This window comes from Phyllostomus hastatus, unplaced genomic scaffold, assembly GCF_019186645.2.
Source record: "Phyllostomus hastatus isolate PE091 unplaced genomic scaffold, TTU_PhHast_1.1 phas_scaffold_55, whole genome shotgun sequence".
NCBI lineage: Eukaryota > Metazoa > Chordata > Mammalia > Chiroptera > Phyllostomidae > Phyllostomus > Phyllostomus hastatus.
The window spans coordinates 2190456-2206249 of NW_025334035.1; the positions used below are offsets into that span (position 1 = coordinate 2190456).

General features: G+C 43.3%; 1 protein-coding gene across 1 annotated transcript in view; it reads left to right on the forward strand.

Moving 5' to 3' along the window:
- Nucleotides 1-309: 309 nt before the first annotated feature.
- The window catches only part of LOC123809492 (NACHT, LRR and PYD domains-containing protein 1-like), a gene marked incomplete at its 5' end in the record, with an annotated part of 45237 nt that continues 29752 nt past the window's right edge, over nucleotides 310-15794 (forward strand). The window contains 4 exons of the mRNA XM_045824692.1: nucleotides 310-1904; nucleotides 4946-5116; nucleotides 13780-13950; nucleotides 14424-14594. Of these exons, the coding sequence (XP_045680648.1) occupies nucleotides 310-1904; nucleotides 4946-5116; nucleotides 13780-13950; nucleotides 14424-14594 (2108 nt within the window). The remainder of the gene's footprint in view (nucleotides 1905-4945; nucleotides 5117-13779; nucleotides 13951-14423; nucleotides 14595-15794) is intronic.

Here is a 15794-nt window from a genome sequence, read left to right on the forward strand (position 1 = left end):
TTATGCCAAGCCTCTGGATCAAAGCCTGGCAGTGTAAGCCCTTGTTTAATATTTCCAGAATGAAGGAATGTCACACAGTGAAAATAATTTGGTCAAGTCAAGAGATCTGAGCTGGGATCTTCTCCCCTAAAGCCCATGTTTCCCCCACTGACCTGGCAAGAAGGTACCAGTATCAGCAGCCTGCACAGGGAGTAACATGTGGGTGCAGGAAACAGTTGTTGAACAAATAAGTGGAGAAACAGATGAACAAATGTATTCTATACCCTTATGTTCTATCTTTCCCTCCCTCACTCAGAATTCACAGAAAAATTCCAGAAGCAAAAGAAAGAGAGTCCCAGCCCCACACAGTCATGGAAAAATAAGGATTTCCAACAAAAATTCACACAGCTTCTACTTCTACACAAATCTAAACCCAGAGGCTATGATTTTCCACTCTGGATGAAGAAACATGAGGGTACAAATGATCAAAAACATTTGATTGAGGTCATAGACATATTTGGCCCAGGCCCAGGTACACAGGAAGAGGCTCTCACAGTCGTACTGCATGGGGTTGCTGGAATCGGGAAGTCAACCCTGGCCAGGCAAGTGAGGAGAGCCTGGGAGGAAGGCAGGCTGTACAGGGACCGCTTCCAGTATGTCTTCTACTTCAACTGCAGAGACCTGGCCCAGTCCAGGACACTGAGTCTCCCTGAGCTCATCTCAAAAGACTGGGATGGCCCTGCAGCTCCCATTGGACAGATCCTGTCTCAGCACAAGAAGCTGCTCTTCATTCTTGACAACTTGTATGAACCAAAATGGAACTTGGAGCAGCACAGTTCTGAGCTCAGTCTGCACTGGAGCCAGCAGCAGGAGGTGCACACACTGCTGGGCAGTTTGCTGAAGAAAACCTTACTTCCTTGGGCTTTCCTGCTCATCACAGCTCGGATCACAGCTCTGGGGAAGTTCATTCCTTCTTTAAAGCAGCCACGCTGGGTGGAGGTCCTGGGATTCTCTGAGTCAGCCAGGAGGGGCTATTTCTACACATACTTCACAGATGAAAGCCAAGCAGTTAGAGCCTTCAGCTCAGTCGAATCAAACCCAGCACTCTTGACCATGTGTGTCATGCCCTTGGTGTCCTGGCTGGTCTGCACTTGCCTGAAGCAGCAGATGGATCAGGGGCAAGAACTCTCACTGACCTGCCAGATGACCACTGCCCTCTGTCTGCACTACTTTTTCCACATTCTCCAAGCTCAGTCTCTCAGGACTAAACTGTGGGACTTCTGCTCTCTGGCTGCTAAGGGCACCAGGCAAGGAAAGACCCTATTCAGCCCTGAGGACCTCAGAGAAAATGGGTTAGATGAGGACATCACCTCCACTCTCTTAAAGATGGGTGTTCTTCAGAAGTACCCCACCTCTCTGAGCTACAGCTTCATTCACCTGTGTTTCCAGTTCTTTGCAGCAATGTTCTGTGCTTTAGGAGATGAGGAGTTAATAAACATCAGAAGCATGAGAGACTTGACAGAGGGATATAAGATGGAGGACATGTTTGGGGACCCAACCACATGTTTCCTATTTGGCCTTTTGAGTGAGCAAGGGATGAGAGAGATGGAGAACATCTTCAAATGTCAGCTGTCTCAGGAGAGGCATTACATGCTGCTGCAATTGGCCAAGAAAGAGGTCAACCACACACAGCAGAGTCTACATCCATATTGTTGGCACTTGCTCCACTCTTTTTATGAGATTCAGAATGAAAGTTTTCTGATAAAAGCGATATCCAGTGTCCCTGAAATGAGGATATGTGTCCAAACTGACATGGAGCTCCTGGTATTCTCTTTCTGCATTAAATCCAGCCAGCTTGTGAGGTGGCTTCAACTGAATGAGGGTGGACCACACAGACAAGCACAAAAACCTTCAGGTGTCATTCTGTGAGTGCTCCCTCACCCCTCCCTCCAGCTCCTCTGTTGTTTCCTCTGTCCCAGGCCCTGGAGGAACTCTCACTGGCCTGGCCCCTGTGGCTAAAGAACTGGGGTCACCAGGGACTTCTAACAACCAAATCTGACTCTGATTCTCTGTCTACATAGGACCCTGTGCAGCAGTGTCTGAATATGTGACATTCCCTACATGCTTCTGGGAGGCCTGCTGTGGCCCTGCCTTGTACTGCTGCTTCTCCCCCTGTCTCTGTCATGATGGCCACCTTTGCTCCTCGTGCATGTCCACCCCCAGGCTCATATCAGCTCCCATCCACCCAGCCCACCTGCCTCTGCTTCTCCCTCTTGACATGCTTCCCTCCAGGCACTGCTCACTCAGCTGCTTCGAGTACAGCCTTGATGGTTGTTGACTATGATATTGGCCATGAGGTCTACACCTTCACCTCAGAATGTGTGTCTCCAAAGAAAGTCTCTATCTTTCTCTGCACAAACACTTGTGTGCACTGATTCCATATTGGTCCAGTGACTCCCCTGAAACCCTACCTGAGTATGACTAAGTGGCTCTCTCCCATCATTCTCCAAGCCCAGCAACACCGTTAACTTCCACATCTGGTTCCCCACCTTGGTGGCAGCTTGATCCTTTATTTGTTTGACTCTTTCCCCTGTAGACTCATTTCATAAATGTGTATTAAGAACTGATTTTATGGCAGGCCCTGTGGATCACAGATTAATAAAACACATATGTGACTCAAGGAACTCAAATCTGGGAGAGAAGGTAGACATCTATCCAGTAACCAAAGTAGAGTAAAAAGACTGATAAGACAGGCACAGATGAGGCAGGATGCTGGCCATATGATGGGAGGGATCACAAAAGTGCAGCACAAAAGAACAGAGACTCCAAGGAGGAAATGTAGGACTTAGGTGTTCCATTACCATACTGTATATTATACTTTACAGTCAGCATTATTTCTTTATTTTTATACAAAGACTCTCCTCTCCTGCTATGAAGTAGCCTGATACAATGCCATTCAAATGAGCATATGGTGTTCCATAGGGAAGGTGCCACACCTATCTGACCATTATCTCTTGTCAGACACTTAGGTTATTTCTAGTTGTTATGGTTACAAAGGTGAACTGGTCTTTAAAGGACCTGGGTACAAGTGTCACTAGTGGTGGTGGCCTTGGAAGTACCCTGGGCAGGCACAGAGGCTGAAGCCATGTGAGTAGCAGGAGGAGTCAAGGGCAGCACGATGAAGAAGAGAGCGTGCAGTGCACAGTGGTACCTGGAGTCTAGAGGGTTTCCCATGGGAAAGTCAGAGGCTGCAGCTGCTGTGGGCAGGGGGATTTTAAAAGCACTAAGTCAGCCGGGCAAGGTAGAGAGAATAGCAAGGACACTGTAAACACACAAGAAGTCCAGGAGGAAATGATAGAGATTGTCCCAAGGCTGTGGGAGGGAAACAAGGACCAATAGGAGACAGAATGTATAAACAGCTCAAGTATTTTTTTTGTAATTAAGCACTGTGCCTTTTGATAAAAAAATTTTTAATTTTTTCTTTTAGTCTCTGATTAAAGATTAAAGTTGGCAAGCATTCAAAAAAATAAAAATTTCAAAAATTATTCATTTTCCCCAAAACTGAATAAATGTTTCAAAAACCAAGTAATTAGATTGTTGAGGGGGCAGAGGGTATAAAAGAGCTAAAACATAATGTAATAAAATACAATAAATATTAAAAGTAATTAAACTTTGGAATAATAAGTTTTTGATCCCTTTGCAGCATGAATACATCTTAGAGCTGTGAACATTACAACCACACTGACATTTGTGAAAGTCTCTATAGCACTTTCACGTCCTCACGGAACCCTCCGCAGCAGGGCCTCTTGTCCCCTTCTGGCAGCGAGGAGACTGAGTGAGGCACAGACCAGTGGAATTCACGTGCTGACAGCTGGCTCCAGAGCCTCTGCTCCTCGCCTCTGCTCAGCTCTGCAGACCTGAGAGAGGGAAGGGTGAATGGAACTGGGGACTTATGGGGTCAAGGTGCTATTAGGCTGTGAAGGTGGAGACAGTTGGCAAGAAAAAAGAGATGTCAGTTTGCAACGTGAAACAGAGTCTGAGTCACTGCCTTGGTACTAGATAAAATCACTTAAATAGTGTGTGAAAATGTGTAATTTAAATTGGTGGAAATTACACAAGGCAGTCTGCACTTACACTCCCAGACGAGGCCCATCATCCTCTCCCCACATCCTGCAAATGTCCCCTTCTGAGACAGTCCCCTTCGCCATCTCTGTCCTGGACACCCTCACTGTGTCTTACTATCCTGAGAGAGGGCAGGGTTCCACTGAAGCTGGACAGCAGCATATGTAGTCAGACACAACATCCAATTACAGAATTACCTTTTTAAATTTTATCTTTACTGTATTTTCCATTACCAATTAATTCTCTTAGACATTCCCCCAGAAATCGCACACTACTGTCCATGTCCATGAGTCCATATTCATTTTTGCTCAATCCCTGTGACCCCTAAACTGGCCGCCACCAGGCTGTCCTACAATGTTGTCTTGAAAACACTGCTTCCAGACTCTGTTCCCTGCTCCCACCAACTGCTTTCTTTCCTGGGAACTGGGACTCCACAACATCTGTGCCACAGGAAGAAATACCACTCATCTACTTAAAGAGAGGAAGGCTGTCTGTCTACCCAAGCTCTGTGCCACGTCCTATGCTGGGCAATGCAGATCAAAAGGATGAACTATGTCTGCCCCTGCCCACAAGAATCTCCCAGACTGAAACAGGAACAGAAGCACCAAGTGAACACTGCAGTACAGAATGGCAAAGGCGTTCCAATGAGTAACCACAAGGAAGAGGGGCACTTAGCCCAGGGTGGTGGGAGCAGAGGGGCAGTTGGGGAAGCTGACCAGCTCCAACAGTGGCCCTGCTCACTGCACCCTGGCAGTCAGAGGATCTGAACCCCACTGTGTCATTCAGGGCTGTGCACATAGACCCCCCACACTGGTCTCATCTCTTCTGATTCTCTCTCCCTCAGGTCCAGCTTGAGCCCATTTACAGATGCCTGGTGGCAGATTTTCTTCTTCATTTTCTATGTTGATGGGAGCCTGCAGGAGCTGGACCTGAGTGGAAACTTCCTGAGCTGCTCTGCAGTACATACTCTCTGTGAGGCCCTGAAATGTCCTCACTGCCACCTGAAGACCCTGAGGTGAGTTTGGCCCAGTTCTGTTCTGAAACAGGGATGGACAGGAGATGAAGACAGAAGTTGAGTTCAGAATGGGGTGTGGTCTTTGTATTCAACAAACATTCACTGAGCCCCTCTCTGGCCATGCACTGTGCCAGGGGCCATGGCTACTACAGTGAGCAAACACAGACAGGATTCCACCTTCACAGAGCTTGCAAGTGATTACCATTAACCACACAAACACATGTGTAGTTACAAGCCCAGATAAGGGCCTTTCATGAAAATGACCTTAAGAAAGCGAATATGGAAAAACGTCTGAAGACTACAGAGGATTTACCTAAGTGAGGTAGGAGGGAAGGAAGTTCAAAGTCCCTGTGCAGGAGGAAGGAAGGGCTGTCATGGAATTGAAAGCTGGCCAGTGAGGTTGCAGAGTGGAGAGGGAAGGAGCAACAGGGGCTACAGGAATCATGCAGCCAAACCATCTATGCAAGGCCCCGATGGGATCTGGGCATTTTTTCCTAATGCAACATAGTTATAATCAACACATCAGTACATTTTCAAAGGAGAAATACACTGCAGTATTAAAACAGAATGGAGGAGAGCAAAAGTAGAGGTTTGGAAACCAGTTCATAGAGAAATTTCAGTTGTTCCTATTAAGATGAAGAGAGCTTAAACTAAGGGAAATTAAAATAGTTTCTGTGTGTGATATTGTGAACTACAGTGTTGTTCATGGAAAGGGACAGAAGTGAAGGGATTGAAGAGATCTAAAATAAAGGAAAATAAACCAGAATGAGTAATAGATTGGATTCACAGAGAAAGGAAGATGGAGACATAGAAGATGACCTTAGGTTCAGGCTATAGGAACACATGGGATGGCGGTACCTTCACTGAAAGGGGAAATAGTGGAAGAGGAGTGGGTGGGGGATGGGATGTCAGGGGTGGGATTTTGTGCATACTTATCCCTAGTGCCTTTGAGGTAACGAAGGAGAATTATCAAGCAGGTATCAAATAAAGGTATATGCAAAAACAAGATGCCACATGAAGCAGACCTCAACAATTTAACAGAATTAAAACCATATAAATTCTATTCTCTGTACATAATATAATGAATTTGGAAATCAATAACTGAGGGAAATCTAGGAAATCCACACAGTCACTGACAAGAAACAACATATGCCTAAATAATCAATAGGCAAGATAAAATCACAGCAGAAATTTAAAACTTTGAGATGAATGAAAATAAAAATGCAACATACTGATACTTATTTTGTTCTGCTGAATCAGTGCTTAGAGGGACAGGTATAGATATCAATTCCTAGATTTTAAAAAGGAGATAAATGGTAAAACACCCATTAGAATGGCCAAAATATAGAACGAGACAACACCAAATGCTGAGAGTGTGAAGTAACAGAAACTCTCTTACATTGCAGGTGGGAATGCAAAGTGATGTGGCCTCGTTGCAGATTCCTACAAAACTAAGCACATCATTACCATATTATCCAGCAATTGTGTTTTTGTTATTTACTCAAGTGGGTTGAAAGCCTATGTCCACATTAAATCCTGTGTATGGATTTTTATAGCACCTTTACTCACAATTGCAAAACTGGAGAACAGCCAAGGTGTCCTTCTGTAGGGGAGCAGATAAACAAATTGTGGTACATCCATACAAAAGGATATTATTTTCTGGGGGTGGGGGGTGGGGGGAATGAGCCACAAAGCTATAAAAAGACATGAAAAAACATAAATATATGTCACTAGGTGAAAAAACACAATCTGAAAAGCTACATACTGTATGATCCAACAATGTGAAATTCTTTGAAAGGCAAACATATGAAGATAGTAAAAAGATCTGTGATTGCCAGGCTCGGGGATGGTAAGGATGGAAAGACAGCACAGTGACTATTCTGTATGACAGTGTAATGGTGGACACATGTCATTTTACATCTGTCAGAAGCCATAGAATATAAAACAGCAAAAATGAACCCTGATGTAAACTATGAACTTTGGTGATTATGGTGTGTCAGTGGGGGCTCACTGACTGCAATAAATGCACTGCTCTGATGCCCGATGTTGGTAATGGGGGAGGCTGTGTATGTAGGGGCAGGAATATGTAGGAAGTCTCCATGATTTTTCCCAAATTTTGTTGAAAAACTAAACTTATTATTTGAAAGATCTATTTTGAAGGATTATTATCGCCAATATATCTCCTAGGGAAATAAAGGAAACAAAGGAAACAAAGGGAAAATAAATAAAAGGGACTGCATCAAATTAAAAAGCTTAAGAAAGGAGCAGAAAAAAAGGAAAGGAAAGGAGGTTTCTGACCTCCGGCCAAGATGAAGGCATAGGTAGACACACTGTGCCTCCTTGCACAACCAAAAGAAGGACAACAACAAATTAAAAAACAAAAAACAACCAGAACTGACAGAAAATTCAACTGGATGGAAGTCCAACAACCAAGGAGTTAAAGATGAAACATTCATCCAGACCACTAGGAGGGGCAGATACTGGCAGCTGGGTGGACTGGACTCTCAACAAGGCAGCGGCTGGAGGACCAGGGTGGGCAAGGCAGCAGCTGGTGGACCAGGAGAGGTGGTAGCTTTCACCTGGGGGGTCCCACATTCACATGCAGATAAACCAGGTGGAATAACTGGGGAGCTACATAGACTGAACAACCCAGGGTTAGAGTATGATGAAATAAAGCCTTGAAGCCTCTGACTGAAAACACCTGTGGGGATTGAGACAGCAGTGGGAGAAACACCCAGCCTCACAGGGGAGTTCATTGGAGAGACCTACTGGGTCCTAGAACATAAACAAACCTACTCACCCAGGAAACAGCACCAGAAAGGCCCAATTGGTTTGTGGGTAGTGAGGGAAGTGACGGAAAACAGGCAGAGGGGGAGCAGAAGTCACTGTTTCCTCTCAGACCCCTCCCCCATACACAGCACTACAACGCAGAGACATGGGTTGCCCTGCCCTGGTGAAAACCAAAGGCTCTGCCCCTTACTACATAACAGGTGTGTCAAGACAAAAAAAAAAAAAAGACCCAAATGAAAGAACAGATCAAAGCTCTAGAAAAAATACAACTAAGCAACAAAGAGATAGCTAACCTATGAGATGCACAGTTCAAAACACTGGTAATCAGAATGCTCACAGACTTGATTGAATGTAGTCACAAATTAGAGGGAAAAATGAAGGCTATGCTAAGTGAAATAAAGGAAAATGTACAGGAAACCAACAGTGATGGGAAAGAAATCAGGACTCAAATCAATGTGGACCAGAAGGAAGAAAGAAACATTCAACCAAAACAGAATGAGGACACAAGAATTCAAAAACATGAGGAGAGGCTTAGGAACCTCCAGAACATCTTTAAATGTTTCAACATCCGAATCATAGGGGTGCCAGAGAAGAAGAGGAAGAGCAAGAAATTGAAAACTTACTTGAACAAATAATGAAGGAGAACTTCTCTAATCTGGCAAAGGAAATAGACTTCCAGGAAGTCCAGGAAGCTCAGAGAGTCCCAAAGGAGGAACACACCAAGAAGGAAGAAGGAACACACCAAGTCACATCATAATTACATTACCCAGGATTAAAGAGAAGGAGAATCTTAAAATCAGCAAGAGAAAAGGAGATAGTTACCTACAAAGGATTTCCCATAAGACTGTCAGCTGATTTCTCACAAGAAACCTAACAGGCAAGAAGGGGCTGGAAAGAAGTATTCCAAGTCATGAAAGGCAAGGACCTACATCCAAAATTACTCTATCCAGAAAAGTTATTATTTAGAATGGAATGGCAGATATAGTGCTTCCCAGATAAGGTCAAGTTAAAGGAGTTCATCATCACCCAGCCTTTATTATATGAAATGTTAAAAGGACTTATCTAAGAAAAAGGAGATAAAAAATATGAACAGTAAAATCACTGCAAACTCACAACTATCAACAACCAAACCAATGAAAACAAAAACAAAAAGAAAAATGAACTAAGCAAACAACTAGAACAGAACAGATTCACAGAAATGGAGATCACATGGAGGGTTATCAGCAGGGAGTGGGGACAATGAGGGGAAAGGTACAGGGAATAAGAAACATAAATGTTAGGTACAAAATAGACAGGGGGAGGTTAAGAATAGTATGGGAAATGGAGAAGCCAGAGAACTTATATATATGACCCATGGACATAGAACTTATATATATGACCCATGGACATGAAACCACAATGAGATATCACTGCACACCTGCCAAAATGGCTATCATTAATATATCAAGAAACAACAAGTACTGGCGAGGATGTTTAGAAAATGGAAACTTAGTGCACTCTAGGTGGAATGCAGACCAGTGCAACCACTCTAGAGAACAGTATGGAGTTTCCTCAGAAAAATTAAAAATGAAACTGCATTTTGATCCAGCAGTTCCACTTCTGGGAATATATGCAAACAATCCCGTAACACCAATTCAAAAGAATATATGCACTGCTATGTTCATATCAGCATTATTTACAATAGCCAAGATCTGGAAACAACCGAAGTGCTAGTCAGTGATGAGTGGACAAAATAACTGTGGTACACATGGACAAGGACAACGAGGGGGAGGATTGAATATAGGAGAGGGAAGGTGGGCAGAACAGGGGGAGTAATGGGGGGAAATGGGGACAACTGTAACTGAAGAACAATAAAAAAACTTTTTAAAAAAGCAGTGGTATATATACACAAAATTAGAATACTATGCAGCAGTGAAAAAGAAGGAAATCTTACTCTTTGTGACAGCATGGATGGAACTGGAGACTAATATGCTACATGAAATAAGCCAGTCAATGAAAGGCAAATAGCATATGATCTCACTTATCATTGGAATATAATGAACAAAATCAACTAAAGAGCAAAACAGAATCAGAGGCATGGATACATGGAACAGATTGACAGCTATAGGAGGAGAGTGGGGAGGTGGGGACTAGGAGAAAGAAGCTGAAGGGATTAGACAAAGAACATATGAATAGCCCATGGACAGTGGTGTGGGGATTGACTGTGGGAATAGGTGGGTAAGTGGCAAGGGGGGCAAAGGGGAAAAATTGGGACAGCTGTAAGAGCATAAATAACAAAAGGTATTTTTAAAAAGCAAACAAAGACAAGCAATATCATCACAGGGTATTAAAAAACTACAGATCAAAATTTCTTATGAAAATCCTCAACAAAATAATAAAACCATATAAAAAGAATGGTAAAGCATGACCAAATGGTGTTTATACGAGGAATGCAAAGTTGATTTAACTTAGGAAAACTGATCAATGCAATACATCTGTTAATAGAATAATTGATAAAAATTTCATGATCATCTCAAAAGACTTAGAAAAAACAGTTGACACAATCAAACACTATTTCACATTAATAACACCTAACAAACTTGGAATACAGGGAAACTATCTCAGCCTGGTAACAAACAGCTATGAAAAACCCACAACTCACATTACACTTAATGCTGAAAGAAAGAATGCTTTTGCCCTGAGAACAGGAACAAGACCAAACTCTTCACTCTTTCCAAGTCTATTCACCATTATACTGGAGACTCTATCCAGAGACAGAAGGCAAGAGATTGAAATAAATGTTTTACATATGATAAAGGAAAAAGTAAAATGATCTCTATTTGTACCTTACATGACTGTATTTTAAAAATCCTAAGGAATCCACAGAAAATAGATATTAGAACTAATAAACTAATTAACAAGCTCTCAGGATAAAAATTCAACATAAAAAATAAATTGTACTACATATTAGCAATAAAAAATCTAAAATTATAGTTAAGAAAACAATACCATATACAATAGCACAAAGAAGTATAAAATACTTGGGAATAAATTTAAAAAAACAAGAGCAAGACTCATATACTGAAAACTACAAAACATAGTTGAAGAAATTAAACCAAAATAAATAAATGGTCATACTTCCCATATTCATGGATTAGAAGGCTTAAGACTGGCTGTTAAGACAGCCATGCTTTCTAAACTGATCTATAGATTCAACTCAATCCATATCAAAATCACAGCTGCCTATTTGCATAAGTGGTCAAGCTGATCTCAAAATTCATATGCAAAGAAAAGTTCGCATGTCAAACCTTGGGAAACCCACCCTTCCAGATGCTGCATAGACAAGAGAAGTCAGCATCACTGCCTGAGGAGGAGCAGCCAGGGAGGGGGGAAAAACACCAAGGCAGTGTAGTGTCATAGAACCCAGGGGAGCAGAGGATTTCATGGAGCATATGGTCATCAAGGGCCATTGCTGCTGGGAGGTCAAGTACAATAAGGACTGAAAGTTGTCCTTTGGATTTGTGATAGGGAAGTGGTGGATGTCCTCAGCAAGACAGTTTTGTGAGGTGATGAAGTCAATCCAAATTGGATAGATTAAATGTGAAGACAGAGGTAAAAATGAGACTACCAATACAAACACATTTTTCAAAGATTTTGGTAGTGAAGAAAGAAAAAGAAGTACAGCAGAAGGGAATGTGGAAGTTAGAAGAGAGGTGTTTGTGGGCATGGTTGGGGTGTGTGTGCTTATTTGCACTGAATGAGGAAAAGGCCTAAGTTTGAATATGTGTTGATAAGGATGATAAAAAATACAAGAAGAAGGACAAATTGATGGCGTCCCTTTCCTCAGAGGGAGATCATGGGAGAAAGACTGGATTTGAAGGAATTGGGGAACACTTCCTACTTTAACAGAAGGGCAGGTGAGGACCAGGCAGAGAGAAAGTGGGCCCTGGACACACAGGTTTGACTGTAGGAAGCTGATGGATTTCCATCTAATGGCTTCACATTTTCTTGTGAAGTAGGAATTCAGTTCTATAGTTAGAGTTTGAGGGTTGCAGTGTTAGAGACCTGGGGAAGGTAAAATATGGAAATGGCTATTGTTGAGTGGGAGATTTCTGTCTTCCAGGCATTGTAGGGGCCCATGTGAGAGTCACTGTGGGATTCATACTGGCAGCCCCTGCCCTTGTTACTCAGGTGAGAGTGAGAGTCGGGGAGTGGGAGAAGGACAGAGGTGGGGGTGGGCCAGAGGAGTATGATGGGAGGTCAGAAGGTAAGTCATTCAGCCATGTTGCCATGGCATGTCATGGAATCTAAGCTAGATCCCAAGTACAGTGAAAGAAGAGAGAGAGAGGGAGAGGGAGAGGGGGGGAGAGAGAGAAAGGAAGCGAGCTGAGAGACTGGGAGAAAGGAGAGAGTGAAGGGATTGCTCACTGAAGAAGGGTCCTGGTGGGGTAAGGTGGGCAAGCAGGGGATGGTAGTAAATCCATACCCCACCTTTCAAAAAACAATTCTAATGAGAACCAGCTAAGTCCAGGATTAAAAACCTTTAAAAGGGTCTCAGAAATCCTGCTTTTACCTTAAGCTTTACACCTAAGTGGGAAGACACCAATCTACAATGTACCCCTTATATTGCATTAGAATTTCACAATATCAATCAATTCTATATCTACACAAGGAATATCTTCTGACCCATTGAAAAAGAAAAAAAAAGACCCTGTGTAAATGGCAGAGCCTAGAAAGTTATTTCCATTTTCCACATAATAAAAGCTGAACCTTGGGGAGGTTAACTGACTTGCCCAGATTTACACAGGAGAATGGGAGGCCTGGGACTAGAACCCAGTGAGTGCACAGCCCAGCACCACCTCCAACTCTTCACCATGAAAACCAGAATTGAAGCCATGCTGACTCAATGAGGTGGTGTAATACAAAGTAGTTGTTCACAAGAATACTAACTGGATAAGGCAGATGTGAATATTTTTTCATTAGAAAAATTGATTCAAGTAAAAGAACTCAAAGATTTATGTCGTTGGATGTAAGACTGTCTAAGACCTTCAAACAAAGTCCAAGCCAATGATTGGATTTATCTTGAAATCAGTTGAACATGTTAGACTCAAGGATTCTGTGTTTTGTTTTCTATGAGCATGTAAATATGGGTGTAGTACATGGACAAACTAGAAAGAAGTGGTAAAAATAAAATGTGAGAGGAAATTGGAGATGGAAAGAGGTGATTCCAGAAAGAAGGGAGGCAAGAGGATGTGGAATCAAAGACACAGGGTGGTAGAGCCTTGGCCCTCAGAGAGAGAAGGAACAGAGAAGGGCTGCATGAAAACTGAGATGCGGGGCTGCGTGAAATCAGGACGGAGATGTAGAAGAAAGTCAAGGGGCTTGGGTCCTATGGCAGCAGCATCCTTCAAGCCCTGTTCTGAACACCTGGGATATATTATCTTCTTTGACCTTGGCAACCACTGTGTGCAGTAGGCATGGTGAATTCATGTTACAGATCAGCAAACTTGACGATGAAGAAACCTGAACACAGTCTTCAAATGGTAACTGACAGAAGAAAGATTGGACACCAAATCTCTCTGTCATCCAACCAGGAGAAGAGCAACCATGCCCCACTTTTAGTGCCTTCTACCTCATTCAGAGCCTTTGACAAGGGCCTTGAATTTAACTCAAACGACATGGAAACAGGGAAGGCTTTTAATCAAAAAGACTGAGGACTGACCTACTGTACTTTGTCTCTAGGTCAATGCCCCAGTATATGTGCATTTCTAGGGGTCTCAAGGTCTTAGTTACCTCTGCCTGACCCAGAGAGGTGCCATGTGTGTTAATGGGTGTTCATACTGTACAATTAATGGGTGAATAAACTCAAGACTCTCAGTGTGTGTATCCCACAGGTTCAGTGACTGTGGCTTCACCCCAGAGGTCTGCCAGGAACTGGCCTGTGGGCTGAGCACCAACAGGAGCCTGACCCAGCTGGACCTGAGTTTCAACAAGTTCCTGGATATCAGAGCCCAGCACCTTTTCCAGAAACTGAAAGCGTCCACCTGCAAGCTGCAGCAATTACTGTAATTTATCCTCATCGACACTACATTTTAAGATGGGACAGAGAGAAAATGACGTCTAGGCAGGGTGGGGTCATGAGGTGGGGAGCAGGTAGATGCCCTCATGTTGAAACACACCAAATCATCCCATGCCAGCTAAGTGGGTGTATGGCAGGGCTGATGTAGTTAAAGATTAGACTCAGTGTGCAACTGGAACGTTGCATAATGGTACCAAGTTGATGTGGGGAATAGCAAGGTTGGTGAGAGTCACAGAGGAGTGAGAAAAAGTGACCACCTGCCTCCTTTGTGGCTCCTTATCTGCAGGAGAAAGTTAAAATCTCTCAGGTTACCGAAACCCAGACACATCTTTGTCTTCCTTTTTGTCACAAAGGACCCCCAAAGGGCCACAGGTACTAAAAGGGAAACCAGACCCCAGTTATCAGGAGGAGAGAGCCTTGTGAAGAATGATGATGCACCCGTGCAAATCTCTCCCACAGGCTGATCAGATGTGGCCTCACCTCTGGCTGCTGCCAGGACCTGGCTTCCATGCTCAATGACAGCCCCAGCCTGACAGAGCTGGACCTGCAGCAGAACGACCTGGGTGACCTTGGTGTGAAGCTGCTCTGTGAAGTGCTCAGGAAGCCCACCTGCCAACCCAGGCTGCTGCAGTAAGGCCATGTGGGTCCCTGCAGGGCAGAGTGCAGGGAGGAGGGGGGAAGAATGGAAAGACATGTGGAGCCTTTTGTTAGACAGGGAAGTAAAAGGACAGAAAATGAATTGTCAGCCTACCTCCTTATCAGCTCTGCCAATTACTTAGGCCCAGAGACAATGAAAGGTCTTCAGCTAAGACTCAGTTTCCTCATCTGTTTAATGGACCTGTCATATCCACCTCATAGACTGTGATGAAATAAAATGCGTGTAATGAAAGGGCCGTTCTTAGAACAGACTTGAAAGCATCAAATGATAACCACTAATGAGGTCACATGCTCTAGTGGACTCCCAGGTTCACTTCCCCACTTCAGGGCAGTCTTCCCTTCCTTCCTCCATGGCCTCAGTCCTTCCTTCCTTCATTAATTCATTCCATATCTCTCAATGCAAAAGACACATGACTACCCTCCTCAAGAATTTTTACTGGCTCTTCATGGCCACCTGAACAAAGTCCAAATATTAAGAAGCACATTTAGCACCTACCACTATCTTATTATTTTCTTTGTTTCTATTAGCAGACTTTTTTTTATTTTAATTGTTCAAGTACAGTTTTCTGCCTTTTACCCCCATTCCAGCCCACTCCCTCAGCCCTCCCCACCTCCCTCCTGTTTCCACATATTCCCAAAAACCCTTCCACTTTTCCCCTAAAATTCTCTCTCCTCTCCCCTCTGGTCACTGTCAGCCTGTTCTCAGTTTCAGTGTCTTTTGTTCTATTTTGCTTATTTGCTTGTTTTGTTGTTTAGGTTCCTGTTAAATATGAGATGATATGGTATTTGTCTTTGACCGTCTGGCTTATTTCACTTAGCATAATGCTTTCCAGTTCCATCCATGCTGTCGCAAATGGTAGGAGCTCCTTCTTTCTTTCTGCTGCATAGAATTCCATTGTGTAAATGTACCATAGTATTTTGATCCATTCACTTACTGATAGGCACCTAAGTTGCTTCCAGCACTTGGCTATTATAAATTGTGCTGCTATGAACATTGGGGTGCATAGGTTCTTTTGGCTTGGTGTTTCAGGGTTCTTAGGATATAATCCTAACAGTGAAATTGCTGGGTCAAAAGGCAGATCCATTTTTAGTTTTCTCAGAAAATTCCATACTGTTTTCCATAGTGGTTGTACCAGTCTGCAATCCCAACAGTGCACTAGGGTTCCCTTTTCT